This window comes from Parus major, chromosome 14 (genome assembly GCF_001522545.3).
Source record: "Parus major isolate Abel chromosome 14, Parus_major1.1, whole genome shotgun sequence".
Taxonomy (NCBI): Eukaryota; Metazoa; Chordata; class Aves; order Passeriformes; family Paridae; genus Parus; species Parus major.
Genome location: NC_031783.1, coordinates 12054248 through 12079052, shown reverse-complemented (window position 1 = coordinate 12079052; position 24805 = coordinate 12054248). Strand labels below are relative to the sequence as shown.

The 24805-nt window shown below is 41.1% G+C and overlaps 1 protein-coding gene across 5 annotated transcripts in view; it reads left to right on the top strand.

The window, feature by feature from the left end:
• Positions 1–24805, top strand: part of CARD11 (caspase recruitment domain family member 11) — a 50180-nt gene that overhangs the window by 8103 nt on the left and 17272 nt on the right. For 4 of the 5 annotated variants that reach the window (XM_033517947.1, XM_033517946.1, XM_033517948.1 and 1 more), the window contains 8 exons: positions 18638–18850; positions 19445–19582; positions 20233–20558; positions 21273–21452; positions 23028–23180; positions 23274–23399; positions 23900–24097; positions 24591–24770. In XM_033517947.1, the coding sequence (XP_033373838.1) occupies positions 18638–18850; positions 19445–19582; positions 20233–20558; positions 21273–21452; positions 23028–23180; positions 23274–23399; positions 23900–24097; positions 24591–24770 (1514 nt within the window). Of the gene's footprint in view, positions 1–18148; positions 18248–18637; positions 18851–19444; positions 19583–20232; positions 20559–21272; positions 21453–23027; positions 23181–23273; positions 23400–23899; positions 24098–24590; positions 24771–24805 lie in introns of those variants that run through there. The other variant, XM_033517949.1, reaches the window with a different exon arrangement.

The window sequence follows — 24805 nt, the reverse complement described above, 5'->3', positions numbered from 1 at the left end:
TGCTCCTAGGATCTGGAAACAGCTCATGTCTTTTATACCAGACATATTGGTGAGTCACCAAGATCAGACATGGCTAAAAACTGCATCCAAGGACAATATCTGGTATTATTCCATGCTCAAATTTTTATGCTTTGAATCAGATATGACAAATAACTGCATGTCTTTGATGAATCTTTTTAGCCTCACCTTCTTAAGCTGGACTATTGAGACTGAAGATTTATTTCTATGGATGTTCTGGTGTGGTCTTTTGGGAACTGAATAAGGTTCACTTATTAAACTCAGCTGAATTAATAAGAGAATTATTATGTGGGAGAATTCTCTTAGCAATCTGTCTGGCTCTCTCAAATTGTCCATCTCCTTATGAGTGAAAGGAGCTTAAATTTTTATGTTTGCAATTATAAGATATCCTTTCTGATTCAGAGCTAGAAAACTGTGGCCTTTGAGCTGGGAGCATTCTCTTCTGAATACAGAAACAGGTACATTAAAATATCCTTGCCTTTTGGAACTTGCAAAAAGTCCACAAGCCTAGAACAATAAAAGAAGAGATGTTAATTTTATACATTCAGGTCTAATATGACTCTTTCTTACTCTGCTGAAACTCATCTTGTGATGGGAACAGCATTTGTATTCCTTTGAGTTATTCTACAAAACTTTTGGATTTTGTGCCTTGTTTTATCAGTATTTTTCCCCCTATTACTGGTTCTCTTTGTAAAGGTTCCCATAAATAAACTGGCTGTGACAATGTCTCTTCTCTCTCTCTCTCCCTCCCTCCTTTTTCTTTTGCATCACATAGTTTGCTTGTGTTGAGTTAATAATGGACATTGTCAAAGGTGTGTTGTGACATTTGCAAGGGGACCTGGAGGCAGAAATTTTATTTTTTTATGTGTGTCTCTGTCCAGTTTCTTGAATCAAGAGGAGAAATATCAGCAGGAAAGAGCCTGGAAACTTTCTGTCCTCTGCAGCAAATTGCTTTGTCAAAAGAGCCAACCCCAGAACAGAAATTCAGAATCACATGTTTGACTCCATGTTTTTATGCAAATAGTTACCTCCAATTAGATTTAACTCTTAATTAAGAGTTAAATAAACTTTAATAATAAACTTTCTTAATGAACTTTCAGTGTAGGGGAAAAGGAATAACCATCTGACTGCACGTATCTGTTACAATTAAAGAAAATTTGGACCTTCTCTAGAAAGATGAATCCCAAATAACTGGGATATGCTGAAGATACCAGAATGCCATCTACCAAATGACCTTGGTTTCTATACAGTTGCTTGGTGAAGGTTTTCAGCAAGTAGATATATGGGATGATTGTTCACAAAGGATGAAATTTATAGAGATCCTTAGCTACCCACTTGTTAGCAGATGGCTCAACTCTCACTTTGATATTGAAATACATCTTTCATGAAATACAAATCTTTCACTTAGATATGGTCATTAAGTTGTGTAACTGATGGTGGAGTTTGACCTATGGCAGCTTTCTTTGGCAGTAGCCTCCACAGCAATCTAAACTTAAAAAGAAATATGGAAGTATGCCATGTGATTATCAAACTGAAGAGTAAAACCATAAACCCAACTAAGTCTGGTCAAGTTTCACCACTGATATGAGAGAAAAATTCTTTGTCTCCTGTCTGTTTTGCCACTGCTGCTGTCTGTGGGATTTGCATTTGCAGAACACTGTCTGCTTTGCTGAGAATCCAGCATCTGCAGTGAACCTGCAATTCCTTTTTCAGAACAAATGATGGGGTTTTACAGGTCTACATGTAATAATATTCTCCATCCCTACCCTTCCCCCAAATTTTCTCTAAAGTGCTGCCTTCACCCTCTAGTCTGGGTCACTTATTTAATGGCAATGAACATTTTCAGGAAGGTAACCTTTCTGCTTGTGATTTGTTCAAGGACTCTGGAATTATAATGGTTGCTGTCAAATGTATATAATTGGTGTCTGTGGCACACATCCAATGAGTGATAAAAGCTTCGTTGTCTCTGCTGCTTTAGTCTCTATTCCCTCCCTATATCACCCTCTACTTCTGCTCCTCTCAGGCAGGAGGAGAATGCAGTGCCAGGCTGTTTAAAGTGCAGTTAGACTAAACAGCAGCTCTGCCAGATTCCCTGTCATGGAGTATCCCAGCTCTGGACAGTGGATTCCCTTGGCTGAATTTTGCACAATGACTTGAGTCAGTGTTGAGAAAGGTCTCCTCTGGACTTTGATTTCAAACACCTCCCTTCATAACCTTCTGCCAAATATTTGGGCTCTAGGAAGGGTGATAGTTTGTGGGTACCATGAGCTCACAAGCTTAATGATCTACATGTAACATTTTACCAGCGGGTAAGAGCTTTGTGCTTTCATATATAAAAAGCAAATATACATTTCTAATAGCATCCAAAACTGGCAACATGTTGTTCACTGTCTGCTCCCAGTGCTGAGCATGTAGTGTGGAGACTATTCCTATTATGTTAGTCCTGCAAAACCTATTTTATCTTCAGGGCTGGATTGGGCATTACTTTCAAATGCTGTCTACTTCAGTGAATCTGTTTAGCAGCTCAAAAGGAGAGAGAAATTTGTCAAATCCCACTGGAAATCTATCAGAAATGTCAAATGAAATGCTGTAACATTCTGGTTTTGTCAAAAGGATAAATGTATATACAGCTGTGTGTGTGATATTATTTGTAGTAATTGTTGCCTCAGTGAATTTCTCTGTGTGAAGTAACTTGGTGTTGTATTAAGGGATGTGTTTGTTCTGGTCCCCGAGGCCAGCTTGGCTTTACACACAGGTACTTGATATTTGCCCAAGTCAGCCCTGGTTTTTGGAGTTCAGGGGAGGAATCAACTTCAGTGTAGCCAAGGAAAGGATTCCCACTGGCCCTCTGAGCACTGGGTATTTGCTGGAAAATTTTCCTCAGGTTGTAATTGAGATGCTGAAGACCAAATGTAGCATGAGGTTTCTGTTTAAAGTGGGATAAGGAATTTTTTTCCATCTGCATGCAGAAGAAGCTGTATGGTAGCAGTATATATATGGTTGTCATTAGCAGCTGAAGAATTGTTTCCACTTCATTTTTATAGCTCTAAATGTGTAGAAACATCTCCAATCTGGCTGTGCTCATATTTGAGATCAGTCTGAATGTACTTAATAGGTTGTTACATACATTTAATATATTTGAACACAAAAATAAGTTCCTCCAAGATTTTAAACACTAGTGAAGACAGTTATCAAATGTTTCCCTCAGGAATTCTGAATCCTGATGAAACTGAGAAAATACCCAAAGGGTGTTTCAAGTCTTTTTACACCAAGTACATTTCCAAACTACAATGAAAATGGTGATTGAAACTTTTCTCTTTGATCATGAACTGAAAAATTATCACATCTGTAAGATCATTTGAAGGCTTTTGGCTTTTAACAACTCAATTCAAATACCAGTGACCTACACTACTCGCTGTCCAAACTGGTCCATTCCATGGAGTCTGTGTTTGGAAGAACCTTTCCTCCCTGGTTGCAGTTTCATCCTGCAGTGCATCCTCTCCAAAGTCTACTGGTGCATCCCAGTCTTTTACAAAAACAAGTCTCAGTGTCCATCCAGCATCTGCTTCCTGCATCTCTTTGCTTGGCTTTTTCTGAATCACAGAATTATTTAGGTTGGAAAAGACCTTTAAGGTCATTGAGTCCAACTGCTAACCCAGCATTGCCAAGTCCAGCACTAAATCATGTCTCTGAGCACCATGTGAAGGTAGTTTACATTCCATATGGTTTTTGTACTTTATAATGAGGTAGTTAGTGAGATCATCAAACTCTTTTCACTAATGATTTGCAGTGACTGAAAATAGAAAATTCCATCCATTTTTCCCACCTTCTTTACTATTGCTGAGCTGATTTTTTTCCTGAAGAAAAAAAAAAACAAGCTTAAAGTAAGATTCTTCCCTCCTCCTACACTGCTAGTCTTCCTTCACAGTTCCTGCCAAAGCAAGTCAGAATACGTCTCAAAATTTATTTGTTGAAGAATGTTTTGTGTGTGCTTTATCCTTCCAGTAGCATATTCATGTATTTCCAGTTACATATTTTTCAGAAAGACCCAAGACTAACATGTTTTATTTTTGAAGGTTTAATTTCCTTCTTTCTTTTATTCTGTCTTTTTTTGCAATTTATGCCATGAAAGATACCAATGTAGTATGAAACAAAAAAAATGTTTAAACTTTTGTGTTAGGATTGAAAAAAATATGTTTTCCTTTTGCTTGACTTGTTCAAAAAATTGAAGGAGTTTTACATTTCCCGAAAGGCTGGAAAAGCTGAATCTGTTGGGTTTTTTAATCCGCAAGTCTGTGGCCTGAAGGGAAAGTGATACTCGAATATTTTCATATGGAGTGTTACGCTGCAGAATGGTGTTTTTGTAACTCATCCATATCCACACTGAGAGCAGCATGCAGGCAGTTTTGCTGGATTAAACACCATTGACAGCAGCACCTTCACTGAATCACTGGGCTGGGCGAGCAGGGCTGGCTCTGTACTGGCCTGAGCAGCTGTGTGAGAATACAGTACCAGCAAGAATTTCCACCTGCAAGGGACAACTGGAAAATGCTTGGTCTGAGGCAGAAGTGATCAGAATTTGAATGCCCCTTTGAAGGCTGTGACAAGCTCCTGATACTTTGTGATATTTGCTGCATTGCAGAAAAATGTAAACTCGTTGCAATTGCATCATTGCAACATTATAATAGTGGAGAAATCCAAAGCTTCTTGAGCAGGATAGTATTATATATATTGAATGCATTTAGGAATTTTGGTTATTAAATAGCCAATGCCAGCAGCACTTCAAGTAGAGTCTCTGCACAAAGGGACTGAACAGTAGAAATGATTTGAACATTCAAATATTGTGAGGGAAGAACATGAGAAAAGGCAGAGGGTGTTACTGCTCCTTTGGTCCTCACAGAACATTCCAAGTCCTCCCTCCCTTCAGCCTGACCAGTTTGTCTGACTCCCCTCACTTGTCTTGTTTAATATCTCCTTTCCTCCTCCTCTCTGATTCTGATTCCCAGCCCATGCATGGCAGTCCCATCAAGTGACAGAAGGCATCTGGCAAACTCCTCTCTGTCCAGCAGACTTTAGAGCTGAAAGCATCACTCACCTCCAGTTTGTGACAGAGGTGAAGCAATGCACAAAGCACAGCAAATGAAAGAAAACCTGCCTGAAAACAGGCCATTGTGCTCTAAACTCTCTAGAAAAAGTCAGATTTTCATTTGGGATATTCTTCCAGTTCTTTTCACTTGTGGAGAATGCTTCACACATACAGCTGGCTGTAGTAATCCAGGTTGTTTGGGTTGCTGTGCTGGGTTTGAGCTCAGAGCATCAGCTTCTGTGGGCTGGGCAATGCCACATCCTGGAGTTCTCTATTATGTTGTCTGTGTCTAGAAGTGGTTCCTGCCCACCTCTCATCTCCCGTCATGTGGAGGCAGCAAACTCTGTAACCCCAGACCAGAAATTTGCTCTACCTTGAATTTGGCCTTACACTAGCCCAAGACAAACTGAACAGCTTCTGCTGCCCAAACCAGCAATCCTTATTTCATCCATAGAAAAAATGGTGGGTGGTTGAATGTGGTTTCTGAGCCACCAGCTGGACCATTCTGTCCTGAAAAGGAACAGTGACATTTTTGGCTAAGTGCTAAAAGTTTGCATATAAAGCTCCAAAAGGAGCATATGGCCATAGCTTTAAACTTGCCTTGTTCTTTAAAAATATGCTTTACCAGAATTGTCCATTTCAGACCCTCTAAATGCAGAGTGAGAAAGTTTAATTCCTTCTTTTTTCCTTGCTAGAATAAGTGGCATCATAAATACTAGAAAGGAACAGTTGTTTCAGGAATTTGAACTGGAATAAGTCTCATTTACAGAAATTTCCATCACCACTGCAGATAGTGAAGATGCACTGAAGATACCAGGGACTGTGCATCAGTTGTTTGGAGAAAGCTGTTGGTCCTTGCTCAGTTCACCTCCACTCCACCATTGACCTCAGCATCAGCACTGCAGATAAAATAGGCAGTGTTACCCCAGTCAGGCTTGTGATAACATCTCTGGGTGTGACTTTGCTATTGCAAGTGACTGACAATATAAACTGATGTGAAACTGTCCTGAGGTATGTAGGTAACCAGGACCACCACTAATAAACTGCTTTTTACCCCAGAGAATGTTGTCATTGAGAGCACCCAAGAGGCTTGCCCACTCACAGAGGTACTGCTAAAGCTCTTCTAGCAATCCAGGAATTATTAACAATTAGTCACTCTCAGGAAAGGTCCTGTAAACACTTCCTCCCACACTGATTGCTGTGAACAATTTCAGTGTGAGTGTGGGGAGAAAGCACACACAGTTTGTGGTTAGTGCAGTTCCCCAGCCCTTGCAGAGCTGTCCCACAGCACTTTGCCTGCGTGGCACAGAGTCCCCTGTCCTGTGCTGGTCTGTGTTCTGTGCCCCCTCACCGAGGCACCCAGTGGGGCACCAGGAGAGCACCTGTCCCTGCCTTCAGCTCAGGTGTCTGTGCTGCTGTGCTGCTCTGAGCCCCCTCCTGCCCACTTGGGATGGTGAAGCCAAAGCAAGAGCTCCCAACCTCTCAGGAGCTCAGGGAGCTCCTGCTCCTGCTCAGGTGGCAGAGGATGCTCCCAGTAAACAGAATTCCACCCAGTAATGCTGACCTCATCTCATCTCTGATGTCAGCCTGGGACACAGCTTCTAAAATTGCTAATAATGAAAAAGCTGGGCACATTCCTATTTAAAGAGGCTTTTTAAATTCTCCCTATACTTAGTTTAAAAAAATTCCTGTAATCTTTCGGATGTTTGCAATACCTCAGAGAAAAATGAGAGTTCTTTTCTCATTTGATGAGAACTTTGAGGATGTTTCAAATGAGGATTTGAAACACTTGCTGACCTGAGTAGCTCATGGCAAAACAGGATTTTGAATTCAGATCCAACTTGTTCTGCCTTGCTTCTTTTTCCAGTCCAGAGTGAACCTTACCTGTTGTTATTTTGTATTTCACACAATGGGATATCATGATGAAATAATTACTGCCACAGAGAGGACAGAAGGGCCTTGCTCTCAGAGAAGGAAACCTGTGAAAAAAGCCCTTCATTCTTAAAATACCTGAAACATGAGTGGAGGAAAGCAGGAGTTAAACTGGCTCCTGCATAACAGTTACTTTGTCTTACACTTGATGTTCCATCCCTGTGCCTAATTCCTCAGTCTTGTCTTCCATGGTGACTTCGTTAGCAATGAGATGCTAATTAAATTTCATATTTACGATTAGAAAATAAAATCATTGGACCTTTTTTAAATAGATTTTTATGAGTTTTGGCTCAGTTAGCTGAGTCAGCAGCAAGGATTCTGCAAGGCTGAACTCACCGGCTTTGAAAAAAAAAGATAAATAGAGCAACTAATGATGAAAGGAGAGTCTAATCTAAAACCTCATACAGTTTCTACACTGTAGTAGCTTTTGAGCATAAGAAAAATAAATTTGTTTTGGTTCCTCATAGAAAGCCGTGTAGCAAGAACCTTTCTTTTATTATGTCTCAGATGGTTCAAAGCTTAAAATTTCATTTAATTATTAAAATCTCAATTGTAGCTGGAGACAATATGCTGAAAAGAGATTGATGCATCTGCAGTGTTTGTCATCACCTGTTAGCTAGCAAAATATTTATTTCACAGTTTAGAATTAACACAGGTTAGCACTGGTACACAGCATCTGCCCTGTTCCCCATGGAATGTGCTCTGCTGCAGAGTTTATACAACACTAGAGAACCAGAGCTACTTAAATACTGCTGCCAGCCAGATTTATAGGTGCTATTGAGAGTGGCTCCCTAGTCATGTAAAAATTAGCACCTCACAAAGCTTTAAAGCCCCATTCTTCCCATACCTAGAATTTGAAGAATGTTCCAGTTGTGAGAAGATTTTTGAAAGTGCTCAACTTCAATTTAAGTGTGTACAGAAGCCCTGATTGTAAAAAGTGCTTAACGCTCAGCAGCACTGTGATTCATAACACCCCCTTATCCCACACTCTGGGGCAAGGCTGGTAAAAATCTGACCATTTATTTTGATGCCTAAATACCACCTGTGCTCTTAGAAAATCTGACCCTAATTATGAGCTGTGCCCTGGAGCAGGAATGAGAAATAGGAGAAATCAATCCTCACGCGTGGGAGCCCTTTGCTTGTGCTCATCTTGTGTGTAACCTCACCTCAGCCACAAATGCAACACTGCATTTAAAACAAGGGCTTTTCTGCACATTTTGCAAATGATTTTGTTGTCAGCCTGTGCTAAGGAATTGTTGTGCTTCAAGGCATAAGTTGGAAGAGTAAAACAAACTTCCCCTGATTCTGAGTTGGTTACCAGACTTTGTACTGTTAAACATCTGAAAATCAAGGTTTGGGTGCAAATAATCCTGAAAATCCTTGCTTTTGTAGTAGTTTTTGTAGAAGTTGTTTTAACAGCATCCTTAAAGGCTGGGATGCTCACAGAAGGAATGTAATTCTGGTATCATTTCACAGTTGTTTTCACAAATATTCATACAATTCTCACACTTCTTACTTTGACTCATGGTCAAGAACCACACCAGGTGAAGACAAACAGTTAGATTTATTGCCATTTTGGTACTTTGTTTCTTTGGTCTGTAAGGAAAAAAAAATACACATTAACCATAAACTGAACCAGCCAGAGTTTCCTGATGAGAGCAGAGTTTAGTCTCTTCCTGTGGTTAGTTAATTCTTTGGGGATAAATTTTCCACATGAAAGCTTTACAGTATTTTACTCCCTATCATCAGAGCAATGGGTTTAGTTATGGAGAGAGCAACAGAAGATGCTTAATTCCTCCTTGCAATGCTTTGAACATAGAAAATATAGAATTGCCAAGTATTTGGCATTATCTCTTCCCCAAGACAGCAAGACAAGGTCATGGAGACATTACCACTACAGAAATAATGGACAGACAATGTACAAACAGACCATTTTTCCTTTAGATTGCTACAAAAGTGAGTCACAGGAGCCCTTCTGCAAGACAGAGAGCGAATTGTCTCTGTTTTCCAGAGATTGCTTTCCTGCTCTTAATTGCAGGCCTTTGGTGTCAGGGGATGGCTAAGGAAACCCAGCTGGGTTCTCTGCAGGAAAAAAGGACCTGTTTGAGGTCCTCCTCAGGCCCTTGCTGCTCCATCCAGAGCAGCTCCTGTGGCTGTGGGAACTCTTCCTCTAAGACTTCCCTCAGCAGTGGTGTCACATTTGAAAGTTACCCACAAGCTCTGTTCAGAAGAAAAGGGAAGTAAGGCAGCCCCCAGCATCTTTCTGCCTTCTATATATAGGCTGTGAGTCTGAGAGGGAGGGTGGTGGGTGGAGGTTTCCGGAGCTGCATGTCACCATGTCACAACACTGGTGAAAAAAGAGAGAGGGCACAGAGCAAGAAGAGGAGGTGGCCAGAAAGCACAAGCAAGGAAGATCTATTCAGAAAAGAAGCACAAGCATTTCCATGTACAAGAAGTAAAATATCAAGTTCTTTCTGATTCCTGGTGAGGGTTTGCCCTTCCTAGACCAGACTGCTGTGATTTATTGTAGGGTTTTTCTCATCAAATGGCATCCAGTTGTCCTCTGTGTGTGTTGTGTGCTGCTGGGTGAGATGTTCCTGCAGCTCTGAGCAAGGTGCAAGGATTTGGGCAATGAGCAGAGCACCCAGGACTGAGGCAGACTGTGGCTAGGAGTGGAGCATACATAATGTATATATGACATTATTCCAGCTACAGTGGAGCTGCAGGACAGCAGCATGCTCTTTAAAATTAGAGTCTATTTTAAAGTTTAAAATTTTTAAGTAATGGTTACAAAGAGGTCAAAAAAAGTCATAACAGGTTTAGATACCTGTTCTATCTACATAACCTATGCATTTACATAAAATGAGCAAAATGTTTGTGTGAACCACAGGAGTTATCAATTTTAGGAGACTGTCCAGTGTTTGATCCAACAGGATATGTTGTTGGAAATTAGAAGCTAAACACAAATGAGTACATTTTCACAGAGCTAGATGAGAGCTATTATACCTTTGCAGAGTATTTAAGATACTTAACTAAATCATATTCTGACAATCAGTGCCTGCTGCTGTTGTGATGCAGTAAACAGTTTGCACAGGGATTGTTTTTCATGTGTCTGGAGCAGTTTGTTAAGGTTGATCTTAAAAGGAGGGTTATCAGACTTGGCTTCTTATTTATCCTTTCTTTGTATTTTGTGTGTTTTACTAGCTGTGGGATTCTTTAACTGCTGGAGCTGTGGCAGGGGAGGTTTAGGATGGATATCAGGAAAAGGTTCTTTGCCCAGATGTTGGTCTATCAACACTGGCACTATTCAGGCTCCCCAGGGAATGGTCACGAGGCTGGCAGAGCTCTGGGAGCACTTGGAAAACAGTCCCAGGGGGGCACAGGGTGGGATTGCTGGGGTGTCTGTCCAGGAACTGGACTGGCTGACCCTTGTGGGTCCATTCCAACTCAGAAGATTCCATGATTCTATGATCCTCCACAGAGGTTTATGTCTTATTTTCCTACCATCTTATAAAGCCTGCTATATGAAATATTATTTTCAAATTTCCTGGGCCATGGTGAATTACAGTGAGATTATCTGACAGTGTTCAAGATTGGAGTGTGACCTTTTCTGTTTTAAGAATGGCCTACACATTTACTGTCAGTTGTTTCTGAATGTGGAGATTGTTTAACTGAGTGCAGTCCTCTGCTCGAATGTGTTCTGTGTTATCCTTTGACTGCCTGGAGATGAGAGTATCACCTACAGAGGGTCATTATCTGACTAGATGGAAAGTGTTCTTCTCTCTGTTATTTTTTTAACTTCTGTAATGTAAGAGTTTGTAGAAAGCGACAATTTTTTCAAGAAACAGGCTAAGGAGGAGTTTTGTTTGGCAGAGCTACAATCCTTTCTCTCTTCCTGATGTGACTTATATTAATAGAAGTGAAATGTTAACAACACTGGTAAGAGTCAGGCTTGTCTGTGCTAGGGTTGTTTGGGTTTCACATGTACCAGTTAATGAATCTTTGTCCTTACCAGGTTCTTATGTAGCTCAGTCTGTAGAGATTCCTCACAAACACTGGCTCTCTGTACCAAAGAATGTGCTGGGTTTTGTAATTTGAACACACATTTACTGGGATCTAACCTACTGTCATCAAACCATTTGCATCTTTGAGCAACTTGAATTTTTAATTCAAGACTCACCCTAAACACACAGGACTTACCCCCAGCTGTGCCTCCACCTCCTCCTGAGCTGGCAGGAATTCATTATCAATTGTAAAAACAAAGTGAGTCAGTCTAAAGAAAAAATTAACCTGGGACCCAGTAATGACTTCTGAGGCCTTTGTTGGGCCAGCATTCTCATGAGCCTCGGCAGCCTGAGGATGACAGCCTCTTTCCTAGATCTTGGCTTTTAGCACACATTAGTGGAAAGGAAATGCTTGTGTCAGTAGCTGATGCTCTGGAACAGAAGGGCAGCTATATAAACATATTTGTACTACGTTAGCACAGCGATTTCTGCTGCCCTCCTCATCACCATGCGGAACAGGACGGAGCATGTGTAGATTAAAGCATTTATTAAATGTCAGGCACTCAGCTCTCCACTGCTACTTTGGAAATCCTTTAAAATTGATGCACTGAAGTCCTGTGGTAAATTATTTATTTTAATTATTGTGCCATTATCTTGATTTGCATGCTAAGAAGTAGCGCTGATTCCTAATGTTTCAGGATCTGTGGCAGCTCCTTCCTTATTTATCCCCACGTTCCTTGGCTTTGCCTTTAGTAAGGCCTTTCCTATTTTCATCTCTGTCTCACTTTTGCTCCTCACTTTCATTCTGTTGAGTACCTTTTTCTTTTCCTGTTCCCTATTTAATATTTTCTTTTCCCCTAACCTCACCATTTTTCACCCTCAAATCTCATTTCTCTCCCCTCTTCACTTTTTTTTTCTGCATCTCTCATTTCTCATTTACTTTAACACATATTAGTGCTTAATAATGGCAGTATGACAGTTTCTGAAACCTGGGTATCAGATTCTGAAACAATATGTGAAAACAGAATAATACCCATCTAATCACCAGTGTAGGTATTGGCATCAGGAGGACAAATCTCTCTCCATGGACCCCAGAGGGAACCCAAGTGATTTGGGGTGGCAGAAAACCAATCTTTGGAAAGCATTCCAAGGTAGAAGTGTAAAATGGTGGAATGAAGAGTTTTGAACAGAGCATTTTCCATTCACTAGAGAGGAACTGGATTATAAATTCATGCCTAATTCAAAATGATGAGATGAATCCACCCCCAAAATTTACTCTTCTCTCAGTAGTGCTTAAACTGTGTATTGCTGCCAGAACTGGAAGCAGCTTAATTGTTTGCAGGAAATAGTGACACCCAGAGAAATGACAGTTTTGAAACTGTCATTTCTCTGTCAAATGAAAACATCATTTCAGCAGAGGAGGATTTTTCCATTGTCTTTGTTTATTATCAATAATGTATATGACCAAAGCTGATTGGATGCTGCCTGTTGCATGTTGGAGGCAGCACAACCTCTCTGGCCATTGAGCAAAATGAGTCATTTCCTTCCTGTGAGATCAGGTGATGGGAGCTCAGAGCCTCTAAAGCTGCCAGACTTGAGGAAGAGGTAGAGCAGATTCTGCCAGCAGGTGGGGTGTGAAATGGGAAAAGACCAATCTCAGCTTTTTCTGAAATAGAAACCATTACAGGAGCCTAAGGAGTATTGCTGTGATGATTGGGGTCTTTGCAACAACATTGCATTGGGCAAAACAATGTTCTTAATGTGTAAATAGTGTTTTCCTCCAGAAAGCAATAGGAATTGTATAGAATTTCATTTGCAATTTCAAAACACACAAAAGCTCCATGTAGTAAGTGTGGAATTCAGTTTATCCTGCAGCATTGAAAACTTGTCTTTGTTGCACACGGGAGTTTTCTGGTTTAGGTGCTTCTAAGCAAACTTTTGGGTGTCCTGACTGACAACACCAATAATTGATCCACACTTTATGCATGAGTTACCCTTGTTTTTTCTGAGATGGGGTTTTATATGGATCTGTCCTTAGGAAAGTGAATAAGGACAAAGAAAGTGATAATTAAACAGAGTTTCAAGAGTATTAATTCTTCTGATCCCCTTCTGTTAGGACAGGAATAGTGATTAGACATAAATCTCTGATTTATTCAATTGCTTGGTTTGGTTTGGTTTGGTTTTTTTTCAGAAGGGAGAAGTACTGAATTACAGTACAGAAATACTGAAGTACAGAAGGGAGAGTAACATGATAGAATTCTTCATTTCTTTTCATCTCACTTGGGTTTTGAGCTTATAGTCACAAAAATAAAGGGAATTTTCTTTCCTTCCTTCTCTCCTGAAGGCAGATGAAGATGCCTCCAGAGCTATCTGAACCAGTTAGGGAGTTTGGTTTGCTTCCTTCTCCCTCTCTTCTGTTCAGAAAATGGGAGTGCTGCTCATGTTAGTTACTGAAAATCTAGTTTTACCTCCCTGCAGCCTTGCAGGTGTGCTGGTGTTTGGGGTTTCTTTTGTAGGCTGTGTGGAACAGGAAGATTGACTCAGTTGAATTGAATAAGACATTTTGGTGCAAAAATAATCCTATTTTGTGTTTAAAGCTTCTTGCTCCTCTATTACTTTGGTATCTCTTATCCTCCTTTTTATATATATATATATATTTTGTTGAAATAAGTAAGCTGGTTGAATCCCTTGTATAAAGAAGGGGTTCTGAGATACACAGAATAGTTCTTTTCATGTGCATTACTATGACCCAAAACAGAAATACAACCATCCCAGTCAGCAGATTTGCTGCCTTCAGAAAGTGTTTTGAGGTCTGCCATCTGAAGTAATAAAACTGCACTAATAATAAATATTCTTCTGTGGGCTTTCCATCTCAGTGGTTCCATGTGCTTTGCAGTCACTAATTAACAAGTCCTACCTTGTCACAAACATACCAATTGCCAGCCTTGTTTTCAGGTGGGGACACTGAGGGAGAAAGGATGGATATAAAGTGCAAATTCTTACAGGCAGATGAAGACACTGTCTCGTCTCCTTTGGGAGTCTGGATTTAGACATCTGTGTCAAAAAAATTGCAAGGATAGGTAAGCAAATTTAGTCGTCTTTATCAGTGTTTAAACCTTTTAAAAGTGGTTTTCAGTAGCACAGAACATCCAGAGCAGCCAACATAATTGGAAACTTCTGGTATTCAGCATTTCAGAAAGCCTGGAGGGCACACAGAGCTCTCCTGTCCTTAAGCAAAGGAATATAATTTCCTTATCACACTTTAAACTGTGACTTTCCTCTAAAAGTAAAAATAGCTTTAAATCCCTTTGTGGTTTTGTGGTTCTCTGATATTGCAAATCTGCACATATCCACACAAGCAGCTTTTGAGAAAATCACCCAGTTGTTACACTTTGTCATGTGAGGTGCTGTACAAACTGCAGGGAGAAAAGACATTGCCCCACAGACTCTGGAGATGTGCAGAGAAAGAGGATGTAGAACAACACCCTCAAAATGCTGAGGATAATTAGATAGACAATTTTAGAGTGTTGTTTTCATCTTTATTTTTGGTTTAAAGTATGATGATTTAGATGCAATTCTTTCATATTCAGCATTTACCATAAAATTCTGTTCTTATTAACTTAAAATATGCAAAACATTTTGTGTGCTGTGTTGATTTTTTAAAAATACTGCATCTGCGAACATCTGTGACAAATGCAGGAATCCAAAACATAACAATAGATTACCTCTTTAAATAAACTTTCTTCTGCTTCTCAGTACAAAGATAAAACCCTTTTTTCATATTTCACAAAGGGAATATCAGGAAATCAGAAAGCTGAGCTGAAAGCTGCATTTGCACTTGGCTACACGGCAATTCCTGAGTATTGACAGGCTGGCAGGAATTGAGAGCCCGAGGATGCAAATAATTAAACAGCTGAAGGGTTAATTTCTGCACCATCATCAAACAAAGCACAAAAACCAAAAATGAAGCTTTAGATGTGACCTGATGATGAGCACTTTATAGAACCCCTGGGTCTGAAGCCTGCAGGCTTTATTCCCTTGATCAGTGGAGAGTGTCACTGACATATGAGAGTGCAGAGTCTGAGTGAGAACAGAGAGCAGCTTTAACTGCAAGGTGATTTGTTCAGCTGAAAAATACACCACAAAAAAACCAGCAAACACCCAGAACGATTCATTTGTGTGTAACAGCCAGCAGAAGGATAGTCCCTGAGAGAGAAAAGGAAACAAGGGGAGCAGAGTGTTCTTTCTAATGTAAAAGGGATTCTCTCTTTTATTTGTCTACATCTACAGAGACCTTTGAAAGAGATGGAACTAGCTGAGATTATTACTGGATTAAGCTCTCCTGCAGTTAAAAGCTATTTTGTGTACTAAATACTGAAAGGAGAAGCAGGAGAGCAATTTTTAACTGCTGTGGTGATTTCTGATTTCTTTTTGCTTAATGTCTGTTGAAGTCAGTCCAAGTCTGAGACTTCACACCTGTGATTTGTAATGGATGCCATAGTATTTCTCTGACATATCACAACTCCTGGATGTGTTAGTTTACAGCTCAAGAGGTGTTGGAATCACAAATTAGATAATGGCAATAAAGATCAGATTAAATAAGTGATTACACATTTGAAAACATTTTAAATCAGTCATTTTTCATTTTATAAATTTAAACAGCTTTCCTGCAATATCATCATAGGAAGAAAGGACAGAAGCAGGGAACAATTATTAAATGCCTAGAAAATGCATGTTGTGCTAAAAAACTTCTAAAATTAAAGCAAATAATACAGGACCTTTATTGGTTTCCCACCGAGTTTGAGTTGTTACATCTGGGTTTTTGACCAGCACACCAAAATTTTAACCAATGGCAAGCATTTTGTTTCCTATTCAACACTATATTAAATACTAAATCAAAGAATTATTTGCTTAGTAGGAGTGGTTCTGCACTAATATCTGCTGTACATTGCTATTTTCTCTGGAACAGCTCCACAGGACACTGGAGCTCCTTGGGGTTGTGCTCTCACACCAGCCTGGCCTCAAGCTCCAGGGAGGGGAGGAGTGAGAGCTGTGACACCCCTGGGAGCTGATGGGCAGCACAGGCACGACAGAGCTTGGCTGGGATTCTGGCTGGGCATTTCCAAGGTGGATTCCAAAGAAGGAAGCAAAAGAGAGAGTCTAACATTCCTTCATAGCAGTGAAGGACCACTCCACTAAATGGCATTTCTCAGGGCTTGCTTCTTACAGTAGACTGTGTTTAACAGGAGTTTGCTACCAGAAATCTTTCAAAATTCTTAGCCACACATCCAATATACTTATTACTTTCCCATTAAACATTATGTCCCCAAAATAACAGCATGGATGTATTATGTCCATATACAAGGGACTATTTGATAAAGATTTTTTTTTGATGTCAGGTAAAAAAAAAAAAAAAGCATATTCATGTTGAAAATTACGCTGATGAGTGAACTCTTCTTTAAATCATTTAGTGGAGAAATCCCTTACTAATGTCCTGAGGGAACTGCTGACAGTGTGCAATAATTTCTGGTTCAGCGCAGCAGATTACAAGATATCTTGCATTTTATGAAATTCGGGGAAATGCTTCTTTTGCACTCTGAGGTCCATCCGTGAGCTCCCTGGTATGCTCCCAGAAATTAAAGGGCCTGTGACTCTTCTTTTTTCAGCTGCAGTGGATGGCTGTGGCTGTGAGCTGACTGAGGTACTGTGTGACCTTCTGCTTCACTGCCTTCTACTCCCCAAAGTCCAGCTTCTCCAATTATGTAGCGTTTGTTAAATTCAGCTTTGAAGTGAAACACAGTTACTTCCACAATAATGGTGGAGAGTAAGGTTCATGAGAATGTGTGAGGATTTCAGATGAAGCTCGTTCACCTTTAGCATTCCTCCCACTGCAACCTGCTTTGTAAAGCTTTTTCTCCATTGTTTTACCTTTATTCTGCTCATTGCTTCAGTGTCATTTTTACCACACATAAATAATGGCATTCAGTGAGAATTTCACTCAGCCAGTGTGGAGTTCATAAGATCAGGTAGATTTTCCCCCTAACTACAGCCTTGCCCCATGATTCTGCATCCCACTGAACTGCCCTGGTCTTCCTGGCCCTCTGGGGACCGCTGTCTCTCTCAGAATATGTAATAGCAGTCAGTGGAGTAATGAATCCCCATGCAAGCATCAAAGCAAACATGGAATAAGTGGCTCCTGGGATGTGAAACTGCAAAGAAAAGAACTCTGCTGGAGTACAGAAGAACAAAGCCCCTGCCAATACTCCCTTAACTTGTCCATACTGTGAAAAACCATCCAAATTTTTCTCATAGAGATACTGAAACCCAGACTAAGATTTTTGACAAATTGGGAAAGCTTTTAAAAGCATCAAGCAGAGAGCATGCATTGTTTTTGTAGGAATGTTCTGTATTTCATTATGTGAGAACACTGACAAACACATTATTTAGCAGATTAGCACTTCTGGCTTTAGTTTCCAAAATGAGGAATGAACAGCCCTTGGCTATGCAGTTCATGAGCTGGTTTTGCTCAGGGATGCTCAGTGTAACACAGGCTGCTCACCAGTTCTCAAAGCTGGAAGCTGAGAAAAACAACATGGTGCTTTTGAGGTCTTTAGTTACTTATTACCAGCAAGGCCTCATAAAGCAAAGCTTTCGTCTCATTTGATCCCAGAACTGCATATTCTTCTTCCACCACGGTCTCTGAACTTGAAATAGAAGTTTATGTTCCATGTGCCATCTGGATCACAAGCTCCTGTGAAAGCTAGAATGCAAGAATGAAAGTTGAAAGATTAATATTATTTACAAAATAAAGAAGGATTTTATTTTTTTAAAAAAAGTTTATTTAATTTTAATTTTAATCAAAGTTTTCTTGCCTCACTGTAGCCTTCCATGTAACCTTCCCTAATGAGGTGGGTACAAATTAGGAGCTGGCAGGAAATTGCTTTGCAAGCACTCAGAAACCGTGTGACAACATTTGCATAGTCAAGAACATTTTCAGACTGCAGTGACACAGTGCTGTTACCTGCCCCCTCCTGCAGGGAAAGGCAAGGTTTGAGCTCCCAGGTACCTGCACTCACACCCCTCAGTGCATCCAGAGCCAGCTGCAGAACAGACCTGCCTTAGCTATTCTTGTGTGCAGCCACTTACAGGTGCTGCCTCAGCACATCTGTGCAGGTTCAAATCAGTACAGCTGGGAGGAGTAAAGGAGGTAAGGATGAAAGCCTTCATTGCCTGAAGCCAGAACTGGTCTTTGCTCTGAGCTCTGCAGGTTCATTCCCTTTTTGCCTTGCACTGTGCCCTTTGCCATTGCCTCTCTTGAGCAGAGGTGTCCTCTGACTTGCAGAGAGCTTGGTGGAGGTGGCTGAGTGCAGATTCATCACTGGAGAGTCTCATATGCTCAAGACAGCACTTCTGTGAACTGTCATTGCCCAAGTGAGCTGTGGACAGGCTGCACTTCAAACAGCTTCAGTATTGGGCAAATCCAGCATTAGTCAGAAGTGGTTCTGAGCTCATCCCATAGGACATGGAAGCACAAAAAAGTATTGGGATTGCAGCTGTCCTGCTTGGTGTTCATTTGTCAATTGTGTCCCTTGTTCAGGAGCAGAGCCAGAGATGGATGACTGCCTAGAGACCCTGAAAGATGAGGAGGAGGCTTTGTGGGAGAATGTGGAGTGCAACCGGCACATGCTGAGCCGCTACATCAACCCAGCCAAGCTGACCCCCTACTTACGGCAGTGCAAAGTCATTGATGAGCAGGATGAGGATGAGGTGCTCAACTCACTCATGCTGCCCTCCAAAATTAACAGAGCAGGTAATTATCTGATCACTGGCTGCATCTCTGTCTGAATGGCTTTGCTCTGTAAGTCTGGAGAGTGCCTGAATCAAGTTAAAGATTATCAGATGGAAACTCTTTTATCTTATTTACAGGAGGTTTAAAGTACAGGGGGATTCTGCTGCTATTTTGATAACAAAGACTTTTTCCAGTGCTGTGCAGACTGGATCTTGTGGAGTTCAAATTTCCATCAAAGACTTGGAAAATATTTCAGTTAACACAAGCAGCAGGCAGTGCCATTCCAGGAGTAGCTTTTCAGCTGTCTTGCTGTACTTTGTGATTTGTCACTGGAAGATCTACCATCCCTGTCTGGTAAAGGCTGCATTGAATAACTTGTCCTTAGAAATTTCTGTTCCAGAGACCAATTTTCCCACACTCCCTCAGAATAACGATCAGCACAAACATATAGAATTGGTGGCATTGCTTTATGGGTTCAGCTGAACTCAGTTAATCAGCCAGATTTTGCACAGTTCATTGCTGTGGCAGAGATGAAGCTTAGGAACCTCAGGGATGTGGTATTTGCTTGTGCTGCTCGTGGGGCTGATGTGTCACCTCTGTGCTATCTGTACCCAGGCCGACTGCTGGACATCCTCCACACCAAGGGCCAGAGGGGCTACGTGGTGTTCTTAGAGAGCCTGGAGTTTTACTACCCTGAACTCTACAAACTGGTGACAGGGAAAGAGCCTACACGGAGATTTTCCACTATTGTTGGTGAGTAGAATCAATCACAAGGGAGTTGTTGTAAGTAAGGACTCTCTGGAAGACTGGCTCGGTTTTTTTCAGGCAAGAAGTGGAAATAAAAGCTAATCTTGGTGTAGAATGCTTTTCAGTCCCCTTCAAAGCAAAATGTGGTAGGTAATGTATAAAGCAAAGGGACATCCCAGCTGTCTGAATGAAGCTGAAGAGCTTCAAATGGAATGATAGGCATTACCAGAATTCTCAAGAGAGGCTATGTTGGAACAGTGGACTGAATTACACTGACGACCTACACATGTGCAGCACATTTGAAGCATTCAGATTAATTGTACTTGCACAGATTAATTGCACAAAAGTTGTGCTATTTCTACAGGCTCAGCTGAAACAAGACAAATGTGAAGGCTTCATCCTCTATCTAGGCAAGCTGTCATTATGCATATTGTGATTGTGATACCATTGTCCTGTGTAATATTTGCACTGTTCCCAATTAGACATACAGATGTGTGAGAATTTGTGTAAATTCTGCACCTCTGTACATATTCTGGGCCATTTGTTTCTTACGTTTTGTTTCTGCTGATCCTACTTATTATTGAAATACAATATTAATAAAACAAATTAAATAAGTTACTTTACCAGACACTGATAAGCTGCTCAAACATTTTCAGTGGAGGAGGGACATGAAGGCCTTACCCATTTCCTAATGAATGAGATCATCAAGCTCCAGCAGCAGGTGAAGACAAAAGACGTGCAGCGCTGTGAGCTCCTGGCCAAGTCCCGCCAGCTGGAGGATGAGAGAAAGCAGCTAAAGCTGAACAAGATAGAGCTGCTGACCTTCCAGGAGAGATACAACAAGATGAAGGAGGAGAGGAATAACTACAATGATGAGCTGGTCAAGGTGAAAGATGAGAACTACAATCTGGCCATGAGATATGCCCAGCTGAGTGACGAGAAGAGCATGGCTGTGATAAGGAGCCGGGACCTGCAGCTGGAGGTGAGATAAATGCTCTGGACAGCAATGGAGGGTGCCAGTGGCATCTGGGAAAATGAGACCTCCTCTGACAGCAGGAAGATGTGGAGCTCTCATTTGTTTTGCTTATCCAGATGATTGAAGGCATCACTGTACAGAAATGCCAACCGCAGTGAGGTGTATTAATGGCCAAAAATGAATTTACAAAATAGAATGCAAGTAAAAATAACATTAAAAACATAACTGCTTGCTAAAAACATAGTTTTAGCTTTTTTAGGCTCAGTAATATCTTGGTACAGTTATCCAGCAGCACTACAGCTGCTGGGGATTTATTCAGAAAGATATCCTGAATTTTCTCCTGGTTTTTCCTGATCCAAATAGTCCACATGCAAAAAGCATAATGTGTGGTCAGCCTCTTAAGTGTTCATTCAATTTCATATCTCTTTATTTATTGGAGGATTTGGAATGTGCCACTTTTTTAGTCCAGGTATTCTGAAATTTCACAACCAGCCCATATGAGTTGTAGCTGGCAAGTAGCACTTGAGATTTCACCCGTTCAGTTGTGGACATTCAGCACCCAATTGTCAACTTCTCATTAACATTCACAGTTTAAGGTATTTTCCCCCATATGTTTTCCACCTGGAAGTGAGAGTTTTTTTCAGAGCACTAGATGTCAGAGCTAGGGAGGATTCCCTTCCTCTCCTCTTTCTCCTTTTCGCTGCTCCCTGGCTGCTCTAGATTGACCAGCTGAAGCATCGCTTGAACAAGGTGGAAGAGGAGTGCAAGCTGGAGAGAAACCAGTCTTTGAAGCTGAAAAATGATATTGAAAACCGACCCAAAAAGGAGCAGGTTCTGGAGCTGGAGCGGGAAAATGAGATGATGAAGACAAAAATCCAGGAGTTACAGTCCATCATTCAGGTATAAAAGCAGCTTGCTGCCTTTAAAATCCAGACTCATGCATACTCCAGTTACAGTGCAGGAAGTGTTGGTTGAAACCTCTGCCTGCAAAGCTGCAAGCAGCATAAGTGCAAAGTTTGGACAAACAGAAGGCTGCTTGTACAGCTCCCAGCTGCCTGGAGTGCTCCCTGTACAGACACATGCATGAGGAGGAGTTCTACAAAAATAGTCTGCTAAAAAAATCAAGTGTACATGAAAATTGGCTCTTCCAAGAGTGCAGTGTTTAATTGCTGAACATTGTAGCAGCCTGTCACTACAAATCTGTGTTAAATAGCCAGCACAGAAATTTCTGACAGGGGCTCAATGTACCCCATGTTAGGCTGTTTTCATATCTCTGGCAGAAGTTTTTAATGAAGCAGAAGATGATAAAGGTTCCTGTACTTGAGTGGTCACTAAGAACCAGGGTGCAGAACCCTGCTGTAACCTGCACAGGGAGCTTCACCAACCTGTGTTTGGGCAGGTAGGGAAAGCAGTTAATGTGCAGCACATTTAGGACTCCTCTGTGAAGAACTTTGCCAAATATTGGGATATATGTGAGATTACTTAGCCCTCTGTTAGAAAAGGCTTGTGGCATTTTAAAATGACACTTAAAAATTATCAATAGGAGGCCTTTCAGAAATGGCTGTAGCCTCTAGCAGTGCCTAACGATTCTTAATTCTAACACAAATCCAATTCAAAGGTTGAAAAAGAGTGTAGGATTGAAGATTCTGGGAGTTCTGGTCCATGTAGGTCTCTTATATTAATTGAAATGATTTTATAGCACTTAGAGAAATAGCTAAAAATAGGATTTAAATTCTCCTAAGTGAAAGTATAAATAAACTCGAACCAGTTTGGTTTAAAAATGCTTAGGTATGCTTAGAAATACTGGATAACCAAAATGCCCCTGAAATCTCCAACTCAGTCTAGGTATTTCAAAAATAAACAGGCATATTCCTTGCTAGCATTTTATGCTTTTTTCATCTTCCATTTATGGTTAATTTTGGATGGCAATAATGTGTTGGAACCTGCTTTGGTAATCTTGTTAATTTTAAATCTGAAAGAAATTATATTCCTGGACAATGTAGAAAATAAAGCAGTAGTACAAGGTACTCCAGGCATGTTTAATATTCTCTGAGCACAGCCCTGAAAAGCCTGTGCATGCCTTAAAAATTCTCCTGAATATTTTCTTAGGCCCTGCTCTTTTGAAAAGGGTGATTTTTGTGCTCAGTTAGAGCTGATTAATAGAAAAAGAATTTTGAATGCAGGGCTTGGAGTGAAGAATTGTCACTGCATCCAGACCAGATCAAATTATAGCCAGTACAATAGACCAGTAAAACAGTTCCTTCATCAGACTATTCTGACAGCAAGACAGATTTTATTCATCTTTTCTGACTCTGCTTTAAAATGTGAGCAAATGTCCATCTCTTCTCCTGCTTTCCCATTGCAGTACCTTGTTCTTCTGCTATTCCTCTTGCTTGTTATTGTCTCTTATACTTCTCTCCCTGCAAAACTATCTTCTGTTTCCCTGGTCTGGCTCTAAAAAATGTCTTTCCTCAGGCTGACAAGAGGGGTTTGCCAGATTCAGACAAAGCCATTTTGGATATTCTGGAACACGACCGTAAGGAGGCACTGGAGGATCGTCATGAGCTGGTCAACAAGATCTTTAATCTCCAAGAGGAGATTCGTCATGTGGAGGACTTGAGAGACAAGGTGAGGAATGGAAGGGTAGAGAGATGGAATATCTCAGGCTGGTGGCCAAAATGCCTCTGAGAGCAGTGGTGGTTAACAGTGTGTCATTTCCAGTATCTTGAAGAGAAAGAAGATTTGGAGTTAAAGTGCTCAACACTAGGAAAAGACTGTGAGATGTACAAGCACCGTATGAACACTGTGATGATACAGCTGGAAGAGGTGGAAAAGGAGCGGGACCAGGTATCTCACAGTTAAAGTAGGGGAAAATCAATAGCAAAAGCCTTTATCTGCTCTGTGTCACTTTGGGGAATTGTAGGTAATTGGACCCAAAATACCATTATAAAATAAGCAGTTAAAAGAATCACTTGTTGGGATTTGCATTATGGTAATTAAACACAGGGTAATGTTGGGTTGTTTCCACAGTGTAGCATCTGGCAGGCAGGACCAGGATCTTAACAGCAGCTCCTGCAAGTCTTTATGTCAGTGTCAAGTCACCCCATTTGCACTCTGGGACATTTTTCCACCAACCCAGAGGGAGCTGTAAATGAACCACCCTCATCATCATAATAATCATGATAATTTTTAATGGTGCTACCGTGGCTCATCCTGGTCCTGATTGCTGTGTTAGTGGGTGACTGGGTACCACTTCTGAAGTCCCCACTGCCAACACCTTACAAACAAAAGCAGAGGAGGAAGGTCTGGTGCCCCGGTGCCAAAGCGGTTTCCTGCCCCCGCTGCAGGCGTTCCGCTCGCGCGACGAGGCTCAGACCCAGTACTCCCACTGCCTGATTGAGAAGGATAAATACAGGAAGCAGATCCGGGAGCTGGAGGAGAGGAACGACGAGCTCCGAATCGAGGTGGTGCGCAAGGAAGCGTGCATCGTCAACCTGGAGTGCAAACTGCGGCGCCTCTCCAAGGACAGCAACTTCCTCGACCAGGTACAGCTGAGCAATCATCTGAGACACCATCTCCTTTGTTAAGACTTGCTTTTGCAAATATTTTGGTCTGGAAGGGAGAGAGGACTTTTCTAATTCTTTACATGAATTAACTGGAAAAAATAATCTCCTCCTACTAAATGTCAGTGTTGTGAATTCTTTGCTATAGTGTTTTACAAGTTGTTAGCACATGGCTTCCCAAGGGCTGCAATTCCACAGCTTGACTTTAAATGGAAGGGATAAAAATGCAGAAAAACAATTATTTTCTACACTGAGGTAGAAACTACAAATATTTTTTTAGGAATGTGAGTGGAAAAAAAATTCATTCTGTGAACAGAAACCCCCACAAATCTCAGCCCAAATTACTGATTGGGTCTGGAGCCACATTCTACTTGAGCTTCTGGAGTGCTGGAGTTGCAATAGGTTCAATCAGATTACTCTAAAGGAAGGTCATGGGTTGTAATAAAGAAATAAAGTGTTCCCCTCTGATCTTTAGAGTTTGCCACGGAATCTTCCCATTACCATTATCTCCCAAGCCTTTGGGAATTCTGGCCCAAAAGCCAATGGTCAGGAAGCCGATGACTCCTCCACTTCTGAGGACTCTCCAGAAGACAACAAATTCTTCTTGCCTGATCAAGTTCGTCTCAAGAGAAGAGTGAACCTAAAGGGGATCCAGGTGTGTGTGAATCTGAGGCTGGAATGACACAGAGC